Genomic DNA, 18,665 nt, shown 5'->3' with positions numbered 1-18,665 from the left:
CGCTCAGTGTTTCCTAGTGGGTGAGGGACAAGGGAATGAGTTGCAGCCTGGCTGTGTTTACCCCGCAGTCCCAGCACGGAGCGCAGCTCCTGCAGGCATTGCAGCTGCTGCTGGTAGCACGGTGGTCGTATGGGTTGGTGTCCGCAGGTATCATCCAGGGTTTAGGTGAGTGAGTCTTCAGAGTCCTCGAGTCTTCAGCTGGAAGTCTGGGTGAACCCTGAACTCGTTAAGTTATCAACAAAAGGCCTTTTTAACATCAAATAGAGCAAAACTTCTCTTTGCTTTTTGAAGCAACGTTGCAGTTTGTGCAGTGAGCTTGCTGAATTAATTTTGTAAAGACAGATGGACAAATTCATGATATTATTTACATGGTGGATAAATATTTAGTTTTCTGAAGGAATGTGCTTTCTCTGTAACTAACATAATTTAGCAGACTGATTTGACCTGTGGGTGAAAAAAAGAGAAGCAGGGACTGTAACAAAGTCAGTGCTTCACAAAAATCTCTCTCGTATCAGCTAGATTTGTGGCTGTATTGGTAGCAATAGCTTCCTGGATTAAATCTGAAGAATCCACAAAAATACGTCAGAGAATTCCCATTATCACTTGTGAGAAAATTTTGATTATCTCAGGTTCCTTCCCAGTTGCTCAGAAACCTGACCAGAAGATGGTATTATAACCGTGTTTCAGGAGAAATCTCTTACAGGGGGGCAGTGTCCCTCTCTGGTGTGACCCCGAGCAGAAGCGATGCAGGAGGCAGCTGCGCTGGGCAGCCGGTCGCTTGCTGTGCCCGAGTCTGGGGGAGGACGCAGGGGACCCGGTGCTTTTGAGTTGCCATCCGAGCTTTGTTGTGTCAAATTCATTCAAGCGCACCCCCTCTGTTCATCACACCCACTCTCCAGCAGCAGACATGGTAGCAATAAAAATCTTTTGGGGGCAAAGTTTGGCCGCTTTGCTGCATCTTCGTTTTCTCAGCTGGGTGGCTGTTTGTGGGCACGCCGAAGCTGCCCCCTGTAGCCGTCTGCTCGTTTAAGAAGAGGCACTGAAGTGTTTTGAGAGGGGCACGTTCTGTCGCTGGTCTGTTAGGGCAAAGTTTAATGTATGCATTAACCTCCTCTGGTGTAGGCAGGTTCTGCTTCCGTGCTGCGAAGTTTCCAGGACGAGGATCAAAGCATTAGGGAATGAAAATACTAACAAATATTTTAATAACTTCAATTCTAATGATTCTCTAGGGCTGTAATTTTGTGAATAGCTGGGCTGATGCAATTGCTTGCCGGCCCCCCAAAAGCAGGAAATCTTCCCGCTGCCGTCCCCTCCCTGACCAGCAGCTCTGGTGTTCAGTGGGCTCCTCCACCAGTCTGTGCAAACCGCTGACTCTGCAGAAGGCAACAAAAACTTCTTCTCCATCTCCCCGCTGCAGAGGGATATAATGAGTTTTGGACCTTATACAGCCGGGCAGCAGGAGTATGTAGCGAAGAACAGAAACACGGGGCGGAAGATGAGGGGTTTACCTGTTATATTATGTTATTGTTACTGGTTCAGCTTACGCCATCTCATGAAACCACAGCATTTTTGCAGTCTTTTAAACCTGTATAGCCCTTTGTTGCCTTCACTAGCCCTGTTGCAGAGAGGAAAGCAGAAATAAAGAGCATACACAGGGATTTGCAGAGTTGGAACAACAGGACTGGAGGGGATTTTACAAGATCATGAACTTCAGAGGGTCTTAAAATAACATGGAGCTTTATTACTATATAAAGTTATCAGTACTTATTTTTAGTAGATGTGGTGACTTTTGAGGGTGGAGGAGAGGAATTTTATTCTTACTATTTCTTTTTTCCTTATTTTGGATCTTTTACAAAGGTAGGGAAACAGAGGAGATAAATCTTTGTCTAGTTTTTGTTATTTCTGCAGTGTTTTCCGATCATTGAAAGCCTTTCCTGTGCTCGTGCAGCTCGCCCTTTTAGCAGGTGTTCAGATCCACGAATGGCAGCGTGTTGTATGTTCGTGCCGTGGCGCAAAGAGCGTTATTTTTGTGGGTGCTGCAGGGATGACGCTGTGTTTCCGTCTCTTACTCGTTGGTTTGCCTTTTGATGAGCAGTCTGCCAGGCCCATTTTCTCCTCCTCTTTTATTTTTTTCTTCTAAAAATAGACCTGCCAGCTGTGGATTCATTTGTGGGCATACATGTGCGTGTTTTGTCATCGCTTGATTGTCCTTATTTGCTTTTTGTTGCAAATAAGCTATTTTCGTTGAGACTTTAATGCTTTTACAGGCTTCAGGAACTGATCTTCTCCTGGCCATGGGAAGAACGCTGTTTCAAATTTCTCAGCTCCCAGGAGACAGAAGAGAAATGGGCTCATTTGTCAGAATTGTATTAAATCAGAATTGCTAGGAACAAAGTGTACAGGAGAATTGGAAGTTTCAGAGGTGGTGAGGTGATATTTGTCTTTAACGGCGATCCAATTAGAGCACTCTTGCATCTTCACAAGCATCTGAAATTAGTCACGGTCGGATGCACAATTTCAGATTATATGGACCTTGAGCTCGGGTCTGGTTCACTGCGAGAGTGTCATAAATTAAAAATATTTTTTTTCAGCTGTTTGGAGATGTGTTCCCAGCTTTTGAAAGTAGTGTAATATCTCAGTATTTTCTAGGTCATTTATACAAGAACAAATTTTAAGCTTTGATTAGGGGAAGGACGCCCGTTCAAATACGTTTTCTATCATGTTCTGATGGTACAAAACAAATTTTGCTTGCTGTTTTGTGTTTGGCTTTGAAGTTCCACATCTTTCCAAGGAAAAAGATTATTTCTACCAGCTTAGGGAGAGGAATCTTAAACATGAAGTTTCTTAGTCTGCTATCGTGCTGTACAAGTCATGTCTTGCTCGAAAGGTCAACACCCACAGAACATGTTTTTTGCAGTGCCATGGACTAAACAGATGCTTTTCTTGGGGCTGCAGTGGTCTTTTTCTATTATAAATGAAGATACAGGCTTTCAATGTGGCATCTGATGCTATGGAGATTTGTATATTACATGCTAAGTTACATATGTAGGTATGTTCAACACCAAAGCAATAATGATAAATACAAACAGTATTTTGGCCATGTGCTCTTTCAGTTTAAATCCTTATAGCTTTCCCCCCTTTCTTTTTCATGCATATACTTATTTACTACGTATTGTATCAGATTTCTTGTAAATTGTAACCAAAAAAATAATCTTTTACAAGTCTGGGAAGTCAGCTTCTTTATTTGTGTTGATACAGAGTTGTGTGTCTGTTCATGTAGGCATCAGATTATCAGTGGTTTTAAGATATTAAACTGATTCATACACTTTTTTTTTTTAAATGCAGCTTCTGTTGCAAGCCCTTCTGTTACAGTCCTGGATCAGTTCCTGAGCTCTTTAAAAGGAGAATTTATTTATGCCTTCAAAGAATGCAGTTCTATTGTTTCCTGACTTTTAATTTTTTCTTTTTAAGTAAAAAAAAAAGATCGGGAATTCACATGAGAAGTAAGTACAGGCTTAGAGTGCATCAGATGGCCGTGGAAATGTGTTTAATTTCGAACAAAACCAGCTATTACAGATTAGTTGTTTTCGGTAATAATCTTGGTTTCTTTATGAATCCCAGTGGGAGGGAAGAGGGTGAACAAAGCATACTTTATGTTACTGGCCTGTCTGCTGGGTGGCTGGGCTGGGTTAGTTCTAGTCAGGAGGTAGAAGCGGGGTAGAGGGGAACTAGCAGGAAGAGAAGGAAGGAGTCATTTGGGATCAGCTACTTCTGGACAAGCTTTTGAAAGCCGAGGGATGATGCCGAGGCAGGAGAGGCCTGGCATCTGAGGGAGTCAGAGGGACCCTGGCAGACTCAGAAGGGAACACTTGATCACGTTGAGACAAAACTGCCGGTTTGCCTCTTTGAAGGCATGAGGGTGGCATTGGGGGGCAGCCCTCCTCACCATGCCCAGACTTCAAATTTGTGTTTTTAGCCCCAGCTGAAGGATAGCCTGACCCTGAGGCATGCCGGCCCGCGGCCTGCTGCGGGGAGCCCCGCGGCCCACACCTCACAGCTCGGTCCGAGCGCGGCGCCCTGCGGCAGCGGCGATTCTGCAGTCACATCTGAAGGTGTGCTGAGATGTGGTTAGCTGTCATCCCTGTAAGCTAACCAGCTCGTCTTTTCCTAGCAGCCTCTCTTCTCTCAATCAGTCATCTTTTTGGTAGCAGCCAAAAAGGTTTGGGAGGAGCCAGGTAAGACAGGAGTCTTCGGCAAAGGACCTGCCACTTCATCCAATGTATGTATTTTAAGGAGAAATTTGAACGATGAGGTATAGTGTGGCTTTGTTTTATTTAGTTTGCTTAGCTGCTCCATTTAAAATTCATATCCTACCTTCGTCATGAGAAAATCCTCATGTTCAGGCAAACCCAGAGAAGCCTAGTAGTGGCAGATCTGTCAGTGAGGGAAGCACATCTATGGGATAAAAACAGGATTTTTTCAAGAACTAAGTTTTACTTTTTTCAGGCCTTTGCTTAGGGAAAAGCTGTCTAACTACAAGGCACCTGAAGATACAGGAGAACTGAGCTGGATATGAAATAGCAGGCACACTTGGAGGAAAAGCAGTTTTATGTTGTGAGGAGTTAGCCTTGTGATGTTAGTAAGCATTTACATGAAGTTCGGTGGTTGGGGGTTTCTTCATTTTTGAAGCTTCAGTCATCAATCTTCTCAATCTTCAAGTTAATACTATTGAAAAAGTTTTTTTTTTTTTTTCCTCCCCCTTTTCCTGCCACAACACCGCTTCTCCTAAACATCTCCTGTAAGGGTTTGGACTATGCTGAACTTGTGAAAGCTTGTACCAGTGCTTAGGCAATTCAGAAAACCACATAGCTTTCTACATCATTGCACTCTGCTGAGGTCTTCAGGTGTCATTCAATACCTACAGGAAGAAGGGACGTGAGAAGATGGAAAGGGTTTTTCAAGATCTTCCTCCAGCTGAGGGAGGTCCCAGGTGTCTTCCCAAAGGGCACCCACCCAACTGGAATGGCAGTGGCTTGGTGCGAAGCTCTGCTGCTCCAGGCTGTCGTGAGTCATACGTGGGACGCAGACCTCGGTTCTGTGATAGCTGATACTACATCTTTGCACTGCTGGGTGTAATGGCAGTCAAATTTTGACCCAGATGCATGTGATGGCATTTACTTGGAGTTCACCAGAGCGTAAAACATAATGAGAACTCCAGGATATGCTGTTAACTTGTCACCTGGATTGGGTTGCATTGTCTTAGCCATTGTCTACCCGGACCTCTCTGGCATTCAGGCTGCAGTGGAGGTGTGGCCTTGAATCCTTGGTATTTCCAGCGCAGGTATTTGTGGGTGGCTTCCCAAGGTGGTTCCCTGTGAATCAGACTTCTGTTTTCAGGGACAGCTGCTGCCCTTAAAGAGGACCCGTGTAAATGCTATTCCCAGGACACCTGCTTTTTTTTTTTCTTTCTGTTTTTCTTTACCTTGCTGCTTCCAGGATATCCTGCCTTTTGTGTTTCACAGCCTCCTGGAAACGAGGAGGATTTGCATGGCGTCAGTCCTACAAATGAGAATGCAGCTTCACAATCTCCCTGCTCATCGTGAACTACAGATACCAGGATAGATTGCAAATGGAGTTTGTCCGATACAGCAAGTAAAACCGGCCGCATCATTACAATTTTCAAACAATAAAAGAGATGCTGGGTTCTGTTTTCCTTTGCAACCAGGCTTGATGACTAGTGAGAAGTGTAGTGGACAGACACAGGTCAGGACAGCTGGTGGAGGGAGAATTTAAGAATTGGAAAGAGAGTTTTCATCAAAATCCATCTCTTTCTCTACTCTGCCTTCCCTTGTTGAGGATGACCCATGTGGAAACACTAGTAAGCACTGAAGTGGCAATGGGTGTAATTACTTGGAAGCTGTCAACCTACAATTTCCCCTGCTCATCATCCTGAGGTTGGGAGAGTGATGTGGAGGTGACATTTACTGCATGGAACGCTCCTGTCACAGCAGGCTTTGCTCGCGCAGGCCAGGCACAGCCTGGGAAGCCTGGCAATGGAAAGTCCTTGCTCCAGTTTAAATCTACAGGATGGAGTATTTTGTTGTTGTTCTCGCAAGCCACTGAGGATTACAGTCTACTGGAGACTCCTTTGCCTACTCACAGTGGTCCTTGCACTGTATAATAACACACTGATCTTGTTCTGGGTCAGCAGAAGCACCTTCACCATGCCAAGAACATCCTAGCAAAGAAACCCCTATGCCTTTTGCTGCCTGAAATGTGTGTGGATTCACTAGATTCCTGAAGCAGTGATGTTTTCTGGTTTGGGGAAAAATGGAAGGGGCTGGGGTGGGGCAATACTGTTGTGTTGAGCTGAAGATCTACTTTGTAAGCTGATTTTAGCTGCAGCTTAACGCGTAAGTGGGGGGCAGTGTAGAGGAGAAGGGCTTGAGAAGAGGAGTGAGAGCTAGAGGTACTAATGCTGACTGGGGTGATGTAGGCAGAAGCAGTCACGCAGGGAAAACGTGGTTTGGCGCGGTGGCTTTACTGGGTTGCAGACGTGCTCAGTGAAGGAGGCTGGGAAGATGTGGTTCATCCTCCAGGTGGGCTCAGAGGCATGGAAGGGCGCAGGACCAGCGGAGATACCTCTGGCAAAACAGAGAGCTCCTCGCTTCGTGGCGTTCCCCAAAACCAAGAGCAGTCCAGAGCATTTCAAGCAGAATTTCTTACTGGGAAAAGTGTCACTCGATTTTCTAGGATGTGGCCCATTCTGCTGTCATGTTTTCTCTTAATTATCTTCAGGCATCCTGCCATTTACATATTCGTTGACTAGATTATAGCTGGCATTTAAACTATATTCTGTATTCTTATACAAGGGGGCAGATCGGGTGAAGCATTAGTCCTCTGCCCTGTGCTTCTCTTCTAGTATGTTTTTCAGTAAAAACTTAGTTCAAGAGGCTTGTATGGGAAGACTTTCAGAGCTGTTAGATCACTTGCTGGGAGGTTCAGTATTCCTGCTTGAAGCCACACCTGGTTTATTGTGGTTTGCTGTGATGGTATTACAGGACAATTTCTGAATGCATTTCCAGAATACTGTCAAAATGCTAAAAGCTTCCATATCAGAAGAGGATCATGACGCAGCACAGCTTTCCGGATGTCTGAAGAAATTAATGACTACAGCATCTAGTGAAAGTTGAATGACTTTTATGGAGCAGAAGCTGAAAAAAAAACCCACATTATTTTTGCATAGCCTTTGAAATACACTTTTGTGTCTCGGTTGTATGTTTGAATTTTAACTTGAGCAAATTTTGCTAACTCTTCACTTCCTAATAATAATAAAATATTATCTGTTAACAGACCAGATGCAGTGGTATTTCTCTTCTAGCAAGATTAGCTTTGTATCCTTCACAGGTCATGAGACTGAGCGGTTAGCCAGCATGACTCACTGTTTTCACCCTTGTCTGTGGAAAGAGTATAGGAAAAGACTGTTGCTGGTTGTGCAGACAACTGAGAAGGGATTTGATCAATTTCTTGTTTTCCTTGTTGTTTCCAAGTTATTGGAGTTAAGAAACTTTTTTTTGTAAGTCTGTCAGTGTAAGCCATGATACTTTAGTGAGTTCTGTTTATTAGTTACTCAAATAAAGCAGAAACTCAGGAAGAATGAATTTCCTTTTAACAGAGCATCGACACTGAAATGCAGTGGCAGGTTGATGGTTAATATTATTAATTTTCTTTCTCTGTAGTAAGAGCAGGTATCAGCTGCTTTTGTTTTTTGGAGGATACTGTAGCAAAAATGCACTCCAGGTTTAAATATAGTCTTCTGTAGTCTCGTACTTCCTTTAAATATCCTCTATTTTTTAAATAGAAATAACAAGATATGTCTTCAGACCTTGTGTCCTTCAGTCAGTAGAAGGAAACGTGTATGTCCCTGTAATTGAAGACAGGTATGCTATGGTGAAGGGTGGAACATAAGTCTTTGCAAAGAGAGGTGGAGTCTCCAGTAACGTGGTGTGATGGGGATCCTGATTCATTTGATATTTGTTGATGCGTTTTCCAAAATGGGCCTGTGGGATGAGTGTGTGTTGTAATTTTTTTTTTGTCCTTTGAATTGAGGATTTTGTCAGCTGGCCAGATTTGTACTATCATTTTCCTCTTTTTGGATTCTGCTGTTCCTGGGTTCTTGCCTCAGATTGCTCTGAGGCTTTGTATAGGCCTCTGGAGCCTGAACGAACCCTGTGTTTTCATTGTATTGTCAGTCTTGGAGTTCGGCTGTTCTGAGTTCCTCAGGAAGTGTCTGGCTTTCTTTAACCCTCCGGGTTTCAGTGGTACTACATCTCTATTCCATACGTGACTTTTTCTTTTGCACTGTGCTTTGAATCTTTTCTAAAATGACCTTAGATCTCTAATCATATAATGCTGTAAGACAACTGTACTTAAAAGCTTTTAGTTTCCTAGTCCCCATGAATAATTCAAAACCAAAGCCTCTACACTGACGAAGACTTCTGCTCCAAAGAGGAAATAGCTCCAGTGGCTTCAGGAAATCTGTGAGGAATTTGGTATTAACCCGCCCTCCCCACCCCTCCAAAAGCGTGCTCAGATCCTAGAACAGTGCGAAGAAATATCCGTCATGAAAGGTCATTTGGAATATTTCTGTTCACAAGAAGGATTTTGAATTTGTCATATTTGATTTTAGCGTAGAATTCCCTGATGGCTGTAGGTTAAGCTCCCACAGTACTCAAATTCTGTGTCACTGTACAAAGAAGATAGATTGAGTATGTGCCTCTGTAACAGAGAGTATATTCGGTGTAATGTAAATTCGGCTTGAAACATCCAGACCAGAGTCCGAAAAGAATGCTTAGGTGACCTTAAGTTGGAGCGCTGTAGGACAGAAGTCCATAAAGCTGAAGAGGATACTGTGTAAAGCCCTGTGCAAGACAACTGTCAGGTTGTTTTTTTGTGGGTTCACTGAGATAAGTTCCAGAAGATCACAGTCTCCTTCGGGAACAGCGCAGTCTCCTCTCTGATCAATTTGTTTGATTTAGGCTTACATTTCTCATCCTTTACAAACTAGCAGTATCTTCATTTTGGGGGAAAAATATCAGGGACTCTTTTGTGTTTTACTGTTCGTCACTCAGCAGTGAGGGTCTTGCTTGTAATTAGAAGTGCATCACTTGAGTGCTTCTGTCATCAGAACTTCACATGTGCCACTTCTAACTCTAGCCCAGATGTTTCAATTGACATTGTTGGTGTTCCTGAGTACTTGCAGTATCTGCAAATTCCTAAACCAGTCAGAAATCGTCTCTCAAGTGATTCTGGCAAAAGGCACCAGCATTTATCTGTTGGCTGTGTCTGCATGTGTGCTTAAAATAAATAAAAAATAACTTTGCAGACTGGGTGTGAAGTCTTGTGAATCACCAACTGAGATATGTTGAACTAGGAAGAAGAAAAAACCTAGTTCTAATTTAAAATCTGCATTATTGTTGAAAGTAATTCTAGAAGAGATTTTTCCAAGTGATTCATAGCCATTGTGTTTAAAATAGTGTCTGTTTCTAGCCTGTGTGGCCTTGTTTTCCAGTGATTGCCTTTCCAGTGATTACAGTTTTTTCTGCTAGATTGAAGAATTCTGCAGTCTGTTTTCCATGCTGCACATATTTAATATGTGATGAGGTGATCCTTATCCTTTTTTGTTAGGCAATGGGTTTGTTTAAAACTGTGGAATTTTATTTAGCTGGTACTGGAGACACACAGGAAAGTTGTGAAGATGTGCAAAAAGAAAATGTGTAGCCTTTGCCTTGGAAGACCCATAGGGATGTGTCTTCAAACTTAAAAATTACCAATAATATATTTTTAAATGGGAACGACTGGGAAGGAGTTAAATGGAGGGATTATGAAACTAATCAGTTAATAGATAGGGTTAGAATGGGAGGAAGGCTTTAAAGGCATTGTTCTTGATCACAAAAGTTGTTTGAATTAAAAGAAAAAAGTATGGGAAGATTTAAGTTTCTTCGAAGCATGCTTAAGAATTATTTCACGTTATCTTCTTCTCTAATTGATTAACTGGATAATAGGTTTAAATGTGCCAAATGACAAAACCCATGGATTTTAGAGCAACTGATCTAAATTGATCTAATTAAGTTTGGTTTTTCCTCTTGTGTCACCTGTGTGAATCCTAATGATGTATAGCAGGTTGAATTAAATTGAGTTGTGCTTGTTCCTTGGGAATGGTGTTGAGAAAATCAGTAATTTCTTCAAGAAAGTTAATTAAATGAACGTACTAGGTGGGAATGGCTGGCGCATTACTGCTCCGCCTGCACCTGGTCCTTCTTGTGCCTTTAGGCAATTTGATTGCCTTTCTTGATAGCCTGAGCGCCAATTTTAACAACTTTGTTTGTATTTGTAGACATGGTTTGAACCTGTCAAGTTCAGTAGCTGCTGAGTTTTTCTCTTAACCCTCATAATAATGATTCAGTCTTTTTAAATCTAGATTTCTCGGCTCCCCGATGTGTCTGCTGGGTAGCTGAATTCTGTCAGAAATTTCACATCCGTGGGTTCTTTGGAGTACCTTTTTTCTTAATGCCTTTTTAGCGACTGCCAAACCAGCAGTTAAAAATAACTGGTCTAGAAGAGTGTTATTTAAATCCTAAAGGTCATATTGACCAAATCTCTCTGTGATCCACATTAAACACGCTACTTTTATATTTGAGGAATACAGCGTCAAGCATCCTTGACCTCAGATAGCTGAGAGAAATACCAGTATTCAGTTCAGAAAGCTCTGCAAATGGAGTTTCTTTTACCTTGTTCCTTTTTCCCTTGGTGTTGCAAAAGTATGAGAACCAGAAATAGTTGGTAAATACTACATGCATGTGCTTCTCTTTGAAATATTAGAAAAGGCGTCTTTATTCTCTGAAGCTAAAATTCGTAATTTTCTGTGAACATCTGAACTCCAGCTAAAGCCAGGTCACTCAGGCCATACTTGTACATATACGGAGAATTTTGCAAAATGCTACAGATAACATCACTTGGGGGAGGTAAGAAAACTTACCGACTTTTCAGAAGTATTGAATGAAATCTTCAAAATGATGAAAAAACATTAGTTTTAGAAAGGTTTGTTTTTAACCAGAATCGTTATAAAAATGCTCCTATTTAAGGTGTCAGATATTCATCATGCTCCTGCATCAACTATTTTTTTTTTTAGTGAAGGAAACTTCACATCTAATAAAGGATTGCGTGCTAAAAATGAACAAAGTAAGCCTGCTTGAACTTTGAAGTGGAAGTGGACTTATTTTTGTATCCTGAAAAAGAGATACTTAGTCTGCGTTCATTCTGTTAACCTGTGTCCTCCACACCTTTCTGCATGGGATTTTCAAAATGTGGAGAACCAAAGCAATTTGCTGTTGCCTAAAGGAGGAGTTTCTGCTCTGGTCTTTGCCTTGTTGTGGTTATATTTGCTACTTTTATCTTGCGCTGGCAGCGGAGCTCATCCATCTTCTTTCTGAGCTGGGAGGAATTATTAAAATGGATTACACCGTTTGCTTTGGTGGAGGTACGTTTCTGCTGCCTTGGCGCACTGTGGGTGAGGTCGCAGGAGCTCCAGCAGACTCTGGGGCTGATGCTGGGTAGGTGGAGAGAAGGGGATTGAAGTGAGTTTGTCCCTGGGGCGATGAGCTTTCGAATTACCTCACCGGTTCTTTGAAGCGCTTTCCCAAGTCACAAAATGTCCTGGGTAAGTCTTGGCATTTTCCTCGTTGATGGTGAGCAAGCATTACGTAGTGAGTAAGGAGTCTGAATCCTCCCAGGGGTGGTTTGGTTTCTTCTTTTCTTCTGTGTGTAGGTATCTGTAGTTTGTGGAGAGGACTGACAACAACTCACTGATCTTGGAAATGAGAATTTTAAATTTTCAAATGTGAGCCTTATGTGCTCTCCTTGAGGGTAATTTTTAATAATTTTTAATAGTCATGTCTTCCAATGCATTTCAAAAACAATTTGGATTTCCATTTTATTATACTTTGCCTGTGAGTGAAATAAAAATTTACTTTCTATAATGTGGTTGAAGAACACGAGTGGAAACCCTGATACCTGCTTCTATGCGCACAGCTGCAATGCTAGCTGTGCTTTTGCTCTCACAGCCCCATTGCAAATCTTGCCTGTCCGACAAGCAGAGGGAAGATTAATCTCCTCAGGAGAGAGGAATCTGTACCCCAGTTTTAGACAAAACACGGAGATTAAAGCTCTGCGCAGGCTGAATAAGCTCAAGCCTTTGTTTGGAGAAGCTGAGCAGCGTTATGTCCGAACATGAAGGAACAGGACTGCCCTGCATTCCTGCTGCCGCCGCCGCCAGGCTTCATCCCGGGGGAGCGAACTGAGCTGTAAGTTACCAGCTGAGCTACAGGTAGGCGATGTTTTGCTTCGAGGCCTGCTGTCAGAGTCCCTCGACAGTCGTACTTTCTAGGCTGCAGGGCACTGTCCCACCACCCTGGTGGTCAGGGGGGCACGATGCCCACGGGACGGGCTTGTGAGAGCTGACGGGTGGCTGCTCGCAGCCTAAAACCCAGCAGGATGAGAGCTGCTGGATCGTCTTGTGGCAGTGGAGAGAGAACTGAAGATGATTTTAATCATGCTTTGCGTTTGGAGAGCAAGATCCTGACAGTTACACATGGTCTGAAGGGGGGAAATGCATTTTGGCTGGTGCTTGAGCTCTGGCTTGTAGCAGAAGTGTGCATTTCAAGTCCTGAACTTCGGAGCTCTAAAGTAAAATATTTGTGTTGTAGTAGGAATAGTGCATCCTCGGGGAGGGAGCAAGGAAGAAGGACTTGGCTTACATTTATTTAAAAACTAAAAAAGAAGCTCAGAAAAGCCATCTTTCCACTATTTGAAGCCTTTCGTGGTGTTGAAGTATTGCTGTGTGACTGGTAGCCGTATGTTGTTTGTTCACTAATGCACTGTATTCAGAAATAAAGCTTAGATTCAAATTATGATAAAGTTGAAGATAAAATGCAGATAAATGAAGGGGAAAAAAAGCCCCAACCCAGCCCGTCACTATGGCAGAGCAGCCATCTGCGCTTTCTGTCTTTTCCTGTGCCAGGAACCATTAGCACCTGGATGAAGGCTGATCAGAGGTGTGTCTGCATTCGTGTTCTAGTTCATCTCAGGAGCTTGCTCTTGAGGTCAACCTCCTGCTTGCCAGCACCCACGGCACTCCGGCTCCAGGCACACAAACGGCATTCCCCTTGGATGAAACTAAAGCAGAAAATGCTCCTTAGAAAAGCGCATGATATTCCCCAGCTCTGAATTTGTGTTCACTCCAGGGGACGAGACGGGGAGCTAGTAAAGCTGAGCAGAGTTAGTAAACCCCTCAAAATTCGTGCAGTGTAGATCCTATACCCTCAGCTCTGCTTTCACTGTACAGATCTGTTCCTGTTGTACTGCGCTATTTGCTAGCACAGAGGTATGCAATGAATTTAAACTTATCTTTTGGATTTATGTCAGGACAAATAATGATTTGAAAGAATTCTCTAAATAATATGCCCTGCATTCTTGAAATATGTCCTTTTATTGAGACAGTAGATATACAAATATTTACATTTTCTTAAAAAATGCATATCTGTAATGATAATATATATTTTCTATATGTGTGTGTGTATATATAACATTGACAATATAGGGCTTCTATAGATCTTGAGCTTGAAAGCATAAGTCTTTAATTTGTACTGCTGTGAAATGTGTGTCATTTAATTCAAAATAGTGCAAGGGCTATAAAGCAGCAAAATGGAAGAAAGATGTCACTCAGAGTTAAGAATAATACCCCTGTTTTGATTTTTCATTTTGTTCCTGAGATGAAAATTAATGTCATATCATCCTACCCCCACCTCAGGGTTAAATTCCTGGCTATTTGTTAAAGAAAGGAAAGTGAAATGAAGACCATAACTACTCACATAGTTGAAGGAAGAAAAGGGAAGGTGGTCGTGAGGAATACTTTTTATTTAGCAGAGGCCTGATTTCATTCTGTATTTAGATTTACTACCCCCTTAAAAGTCTCAAACCATCAGATTATCACAGGGTGGATGTTTTAGACGTCTGTATCAATGCTGCCCCACTTAATCTCAATGAAGATTGCGTTGGAGCAGGGCTTGGTGACCTGGTGTCTCATTTCCTAGGGAGTTTCCCAAGCTCTGGAGGTGTGTGCTCTTTGCATAAAATATGTTTCATAGCCTGAAATGTCGGCTCAGGTGTCATAGATAAATGCTCTAATCTTGGATCTGCAAAGTCAAATATAGAAGTAGCACTGGCAGCATTACAGTGATTATTCTCCTAGATTTTTTTCCAGCTATAATTGCTCAGGAAATTTTGAATTTGAAAGCACCTGAAGCATGTTTTGTGGCCAAATTTACAGTCTGACTAAAGGCTTTCTTTCACTCCACTTTTGGCCTTCTTGCCAAAATAAATAGGCCGATCTCAGCGTGTGGCCATAGTGGTTTGTCCTCTGCAGAAGCTTGTGCACAGAATTTGTAATTACACTTGAGGGTTGGTCCTGGGAGCCATGATTCTGCATGTAATATTTTCAGTTTACTTTAATATTAGATTTCCTGAGATCACGTGTGCCTTTGCTTGCTTTAGTACAACTCCTGGCCTTAAGGATGACTCTCTTGGACATCAAGAGGCAGCACTTGCATTGCCTACAGCCACGGGCCGTGCTTTGGGAAGCCTTAAAGCTACTGCAGATTGCTTCTGAAAGATGAGTGTTTTCAAAGCCCGGTCTCTTCTATAGATTTTGTGACACAAACGGACAATGAATCGTGGTTTTTGTGATAAAACTGGTTGGTAATTTTTGATCACTGTTGACTTGAGCAGAATCTTTGGCGCAGAGATGCAATTTCTTGCAGCGTTCCTGTTAAATTAATAAATAACATTTTATATGTGGCAGGGGCGGGGACTGGAGCTCTGATGATGTATTTGAGGTTTTAAAATCAGTTAGTAAAATACACCTGGACTTTGACCTCGGTCTTCTAACTTACGCCGTCCAACCGCTCTGTGAACAAGAAGTGAGCACAACGTCCTGGATCTGGGTTTCTTGTGACTCGTGGCCTGTAACAGTACAGAGCTGTGGAGCTGCATCGGAGCCCCAGAGACACCGAGCCGGCGGTAAGAAGAGCAGTCTGGCCAGTAGGAGTATGTTTGTCTCACCCTGTGGCAAACCTGGAGCCAAAATCAGCTGCGGGACTGTAATCTGCGTGGCGCTTTACCAAAGTCTGGGGGAGCCCAGGACTTTCTCAACCCCTGCAGAAAATTAGCGTCCTACCAGAAGTCAGAGAGCTGTGGTATGTGCAAAAGAAGGGAAAGGAGCAAACAAGAGAATTCAGCTGTGGTCAGGATGTGGCTAACGTGGAAATTGTTATGGTCTGCAGTTCTCCCTGCTGCCAAGATCCTGCTGGTACCAGTAGGAGATTTTGTCTGATTTGTTGCTATTCGGATGCCCACAGTCTTTGCAGCACTGTGGCTTCTCTGAAAATATGAACTCTTCTAGATAGTACAACAGGTAATTAAAGGTTATTTCAGATGGGTTTTATCCTTAAAACATACGTTGCACATCTTTTTTTGAGATTGAGGTAGAGTAAATAATTGTGCCATTATTGTCTTGCACTGAAATTACTGTTTGTATGCTCATGCCTCACAAGAAGGGATCTGATACTAATAATATTCCTAAGAAAACTGATAGGTTTACTGACAAAATGTTCTGTTCTGTTTCGCTTTCTCCGTGTAGCTTTGCTGTTGGTAAGACCATTAAATTGTTCTCATGCTCTTTTATGTCAAGAGAAAGCTTTCAGTCTCATCCCCCAGAACTATTTTATCAATGACATTGTTGAGCTTGGCAGTAGATTTTTCTGTCAAGGTCGAGAGATTGAGTAGAATTGAACAAGAATCTTTTTTTTTTTTTTTTTTTCACTTAACTGTTTCTGAAGGGGGATTTCTCCTGAGTTCACTGTGATCTGCAGAAGATAGTTGTTCCTGCCTATCACCTATAAAATACAGCCAGGCTTTCTGTAGGATGTACAAGCTGATATGGAAAAATGGAAAAGGAGGTTAAAGCTGTCCCTGTGAGTGTTTTTAGGAGTTAATACTGCCTGTGAAAGCATTAAGACTTCTACGCTACTCCATTTTGACTCTGGTTTTTTTGGTAGTGTTTGGCAATGTTTTCCTATTGCTGGACTTTAAAACAAATTATAATGCAAATAAGTCTCTGTTTAGTCCTGTTATTTACATACATGTGCATACGTATTTATCAAACCAATAAAACTCCCTGCAGGTTGCCTTCTTGCTCATCTCTTTAGGGACTTATTTGCCATTCTGCACTGCGGAGAGAGGGCAACACAGCTAAAGTTCAAAACGCGACGAGACGAATGGGTCGAGGGAAGCAAGGGAAGCAGTCCCAGCTGCGTCTTGCTGCAGTGTGTGACCGCTCACCCCACGGGCTGTGTTATTAATGGGGTTAAGGTTACAATTGGGCACTTGACTTTGTTGACATCGAAGGGTTGCCTGGACTTCAAGGATTGAGGGTGACTCATCTGACAGGATAAAACGTGTGATATTGTCACTAGTTGGGTGCAGGTTTTCTTCTTCAAATGTATTTTTGTAAGAAAGTAATTAAATCGGGGAGAGTTTTTTTATTATTATTATTTATTTTTTATTTTTTGTATGAACTGGCGAATTACCAAGAATTCAAAAGCACTTAAAAGTATTTTATCAAGGGGATGAAACTCTGGGGTCCCAGTTACCTACCGTAACGTGCAGCTTCTGCAGTTCAGGCTGTGGTAGCTAATGACCGGACGTTTACATACCTAACTAGTGCTTCTGGTAGTTGCATAGCAGCATTTCGTTGAAGCATTTGGTAATCAAAGGAAGGATTTTCTTACCTCAGTGTGATTTCGTAAGCATAATCGGATTTTCTTTTTCCTGCGCTGGAGCCGAGGTCTGGTTTGGCAGACTTGAGATCGGTAACTTTTGTTTCATCTCCTATGCAGAGCTCAAGGGGAGGTTGAAGTGCTCTCAGAGGAGCATAAACAAATCACTTCTCGTAGGAGGTCACCTGAAGACGAGCAACAGCTTGGCTGCATGGGGTGCGGGGTGGGGGGCGGGGAGCTCCCGCTGACCATCAGAGAGCACGCGATGAAGCAGGCGGATGGGTGGGGAAGGTTGGGAAGTGGCAGAGCCAGGAGAGAATTTAAGCCTCGACAGCTGATGGAGACGGCTGCCATCTTCAGAAAACATCTGCCCTTTCCTGTGCTCGCACTTGGGAGCGCTGTTGGAGGAGGGTGTGAACAAACACCCTGCTCCGGTGTTGTCTGGAGCGGTCGAAGTCCCATGCCCTTGGCTGCCGGTTGGGGAATGGTCCCACCGGTGGGTGTCCCGCCTGTGGGGATGGCGAGCTCCGTGGGTCCCACTTGTGATAACCCCATGCACCGCTCCGGCTTGATCCACCGGCAAGTGCGCCTCTGCCTGCCCTCGTGCTCCATACACTTTGTCTTTGGGTGGCTTGTGCTGCCATTCATCTTGCTTTGAGCTCTTCATCCACTTGTTGAGCTCTGTCTTGGACTTCTCTGTGTCCCCCCACTGCCCTCTCCATGCTCTTCCTCCCTGTTTAACCCGCATTGACCCTTGCGGCTGGGCCGATTGGCCCCTTTCAGGCTCCCTTGGCCGCCGTGGCTCACTTCTGGTGCTCTGGCTGTTCACTTCTGCTTCTGAAGTGGTGTCCAGACCATAACCGAGGAGCTTTTCCTTTAATTTAAACTTCAGCTTTATTTTTGACTGCCTTTGTTGTTTTGCTGGAATTTGACATTGTGTTGGGGGTTTTGCTGCTTCTCCTCTTCCGGCGTGTTGCTGTTACTTGCTGCCCGTTGACAACGCTGGTGCAGATCCACTCCGGGTACTTCTTTGTTGGTCCGTCAGGCAGTTCCACGTGGGTTATTTTAATTAACAATAAGTGGGACAGAAACCTGTCTATATGTTGTTAGTAAAAACTGAAATAGGAGCAATGTACTTGACAGAAGGGTTGCTTTAGAAAGCTGGCAGAAGCGCAAGAATCACAAAGGAAATCCGCAAACATTATCTTAACACGAATCAAATTTAACTTCTCCATATCACAGTCAAAATACCACAAAGTCAGAGTCTGACAAGCTCAGAGTCGCACAGAATTCACTCTGGGTCTTGCAGATTGGTCCCACAGAGATCTCTGGTGCTGATGTTGGCTGGCGAGGAGCGTGTTTCCAAAAAGCCGAAGCCCTCACGGGGCAGCGCCTGCAGTGAAGCCGTCCCCCCAGGGCCGTCCTGCCTGCCCGACAGGAGGTCTCTCCTGTGGGTGGGCTCTGTAAAAGCAAGGGGTGGCTGTTAGATTGGGAATTCTTGATGCTAGAGTGACCCTTAGATTTTTCTGGGCTCACCAAACAAAACTTCAGAAATTTATTTATCTGTTTTTTCCCCTTCCCTTGGAAGTGGAAAAGGACCTCCCTTGGTCCTTTCTCATGGAAGTACACTGTCAAGTGCAAACGTTGTCTGGATTACCCCAGGGTTTAGTGTGAGCCAGGATCGGTATGCCAGGTACCATAACGTTTGTTGTGACTTCCAGTGGCAGATTTCCTTGTGTTGTACAGGATTTGGTTTTGTTTGTTTTGCAGTAC

General features: G+C 43.3%; 1 protein-coding gene across 10 annotated transcripts in view; it reads left to right on the top strand.

Annotated features, from left to right (window-relative positions):
- The window catches only part of MYO6 (myosin VI), a 106,451-nt gene that overhangs the window by 4,414 nt on the left and 83,372 nt on the right, over positions 1–18,665 (top strand). The window contains exon 1 of one of the 10 annotated variants that reach the window (XM_066994651.1): positions 10,793–11,024. The exons of 4 other annotated variants lie outside the window; for them this stretch is intronic. Coding sequence is in view for 1 of the 6 variants with exons in the window: in XM_066994649.1 (XP_066850750.1) it covers positions 12,289–12,362 (74 nt within the window). In the remaining 5 variants the exon portion in view is untranslated. Of the gene's footprint in view, positions 1–10,792; positions 11,025–11,415; positions 11,540–11,593; positions 11,720–11,803; positions 12,386–15,174; positions 15,530–18,665 lie in introns of those variants that run through there. 5 more of the 10 variants (XM_066994654.1, XM_066994652.1, XM_066994649.1 and 2 more) reach the window with 5 other exon arrangements.

This window comes from Anser cygnoides, chromosome 3, assembly GCF_040182565.1.
Source record: "Anser cygnoides isolate HZ-2024a breed goose chromosome 3, Taihu_goose_T2T_genome, whole genome shotgun sequence".
Taxonomy (NCBI): Eukaryota; Metazoa; Chordata; class Aves; order Anseriformes; family Anatidae; genus Anser; species Anser cygnoides.
The sequence above is the reverse complement of the archived record's forward strand: the minus strand, read 5'-3'. Positions and strand labels throughout refer to the sequence as shown.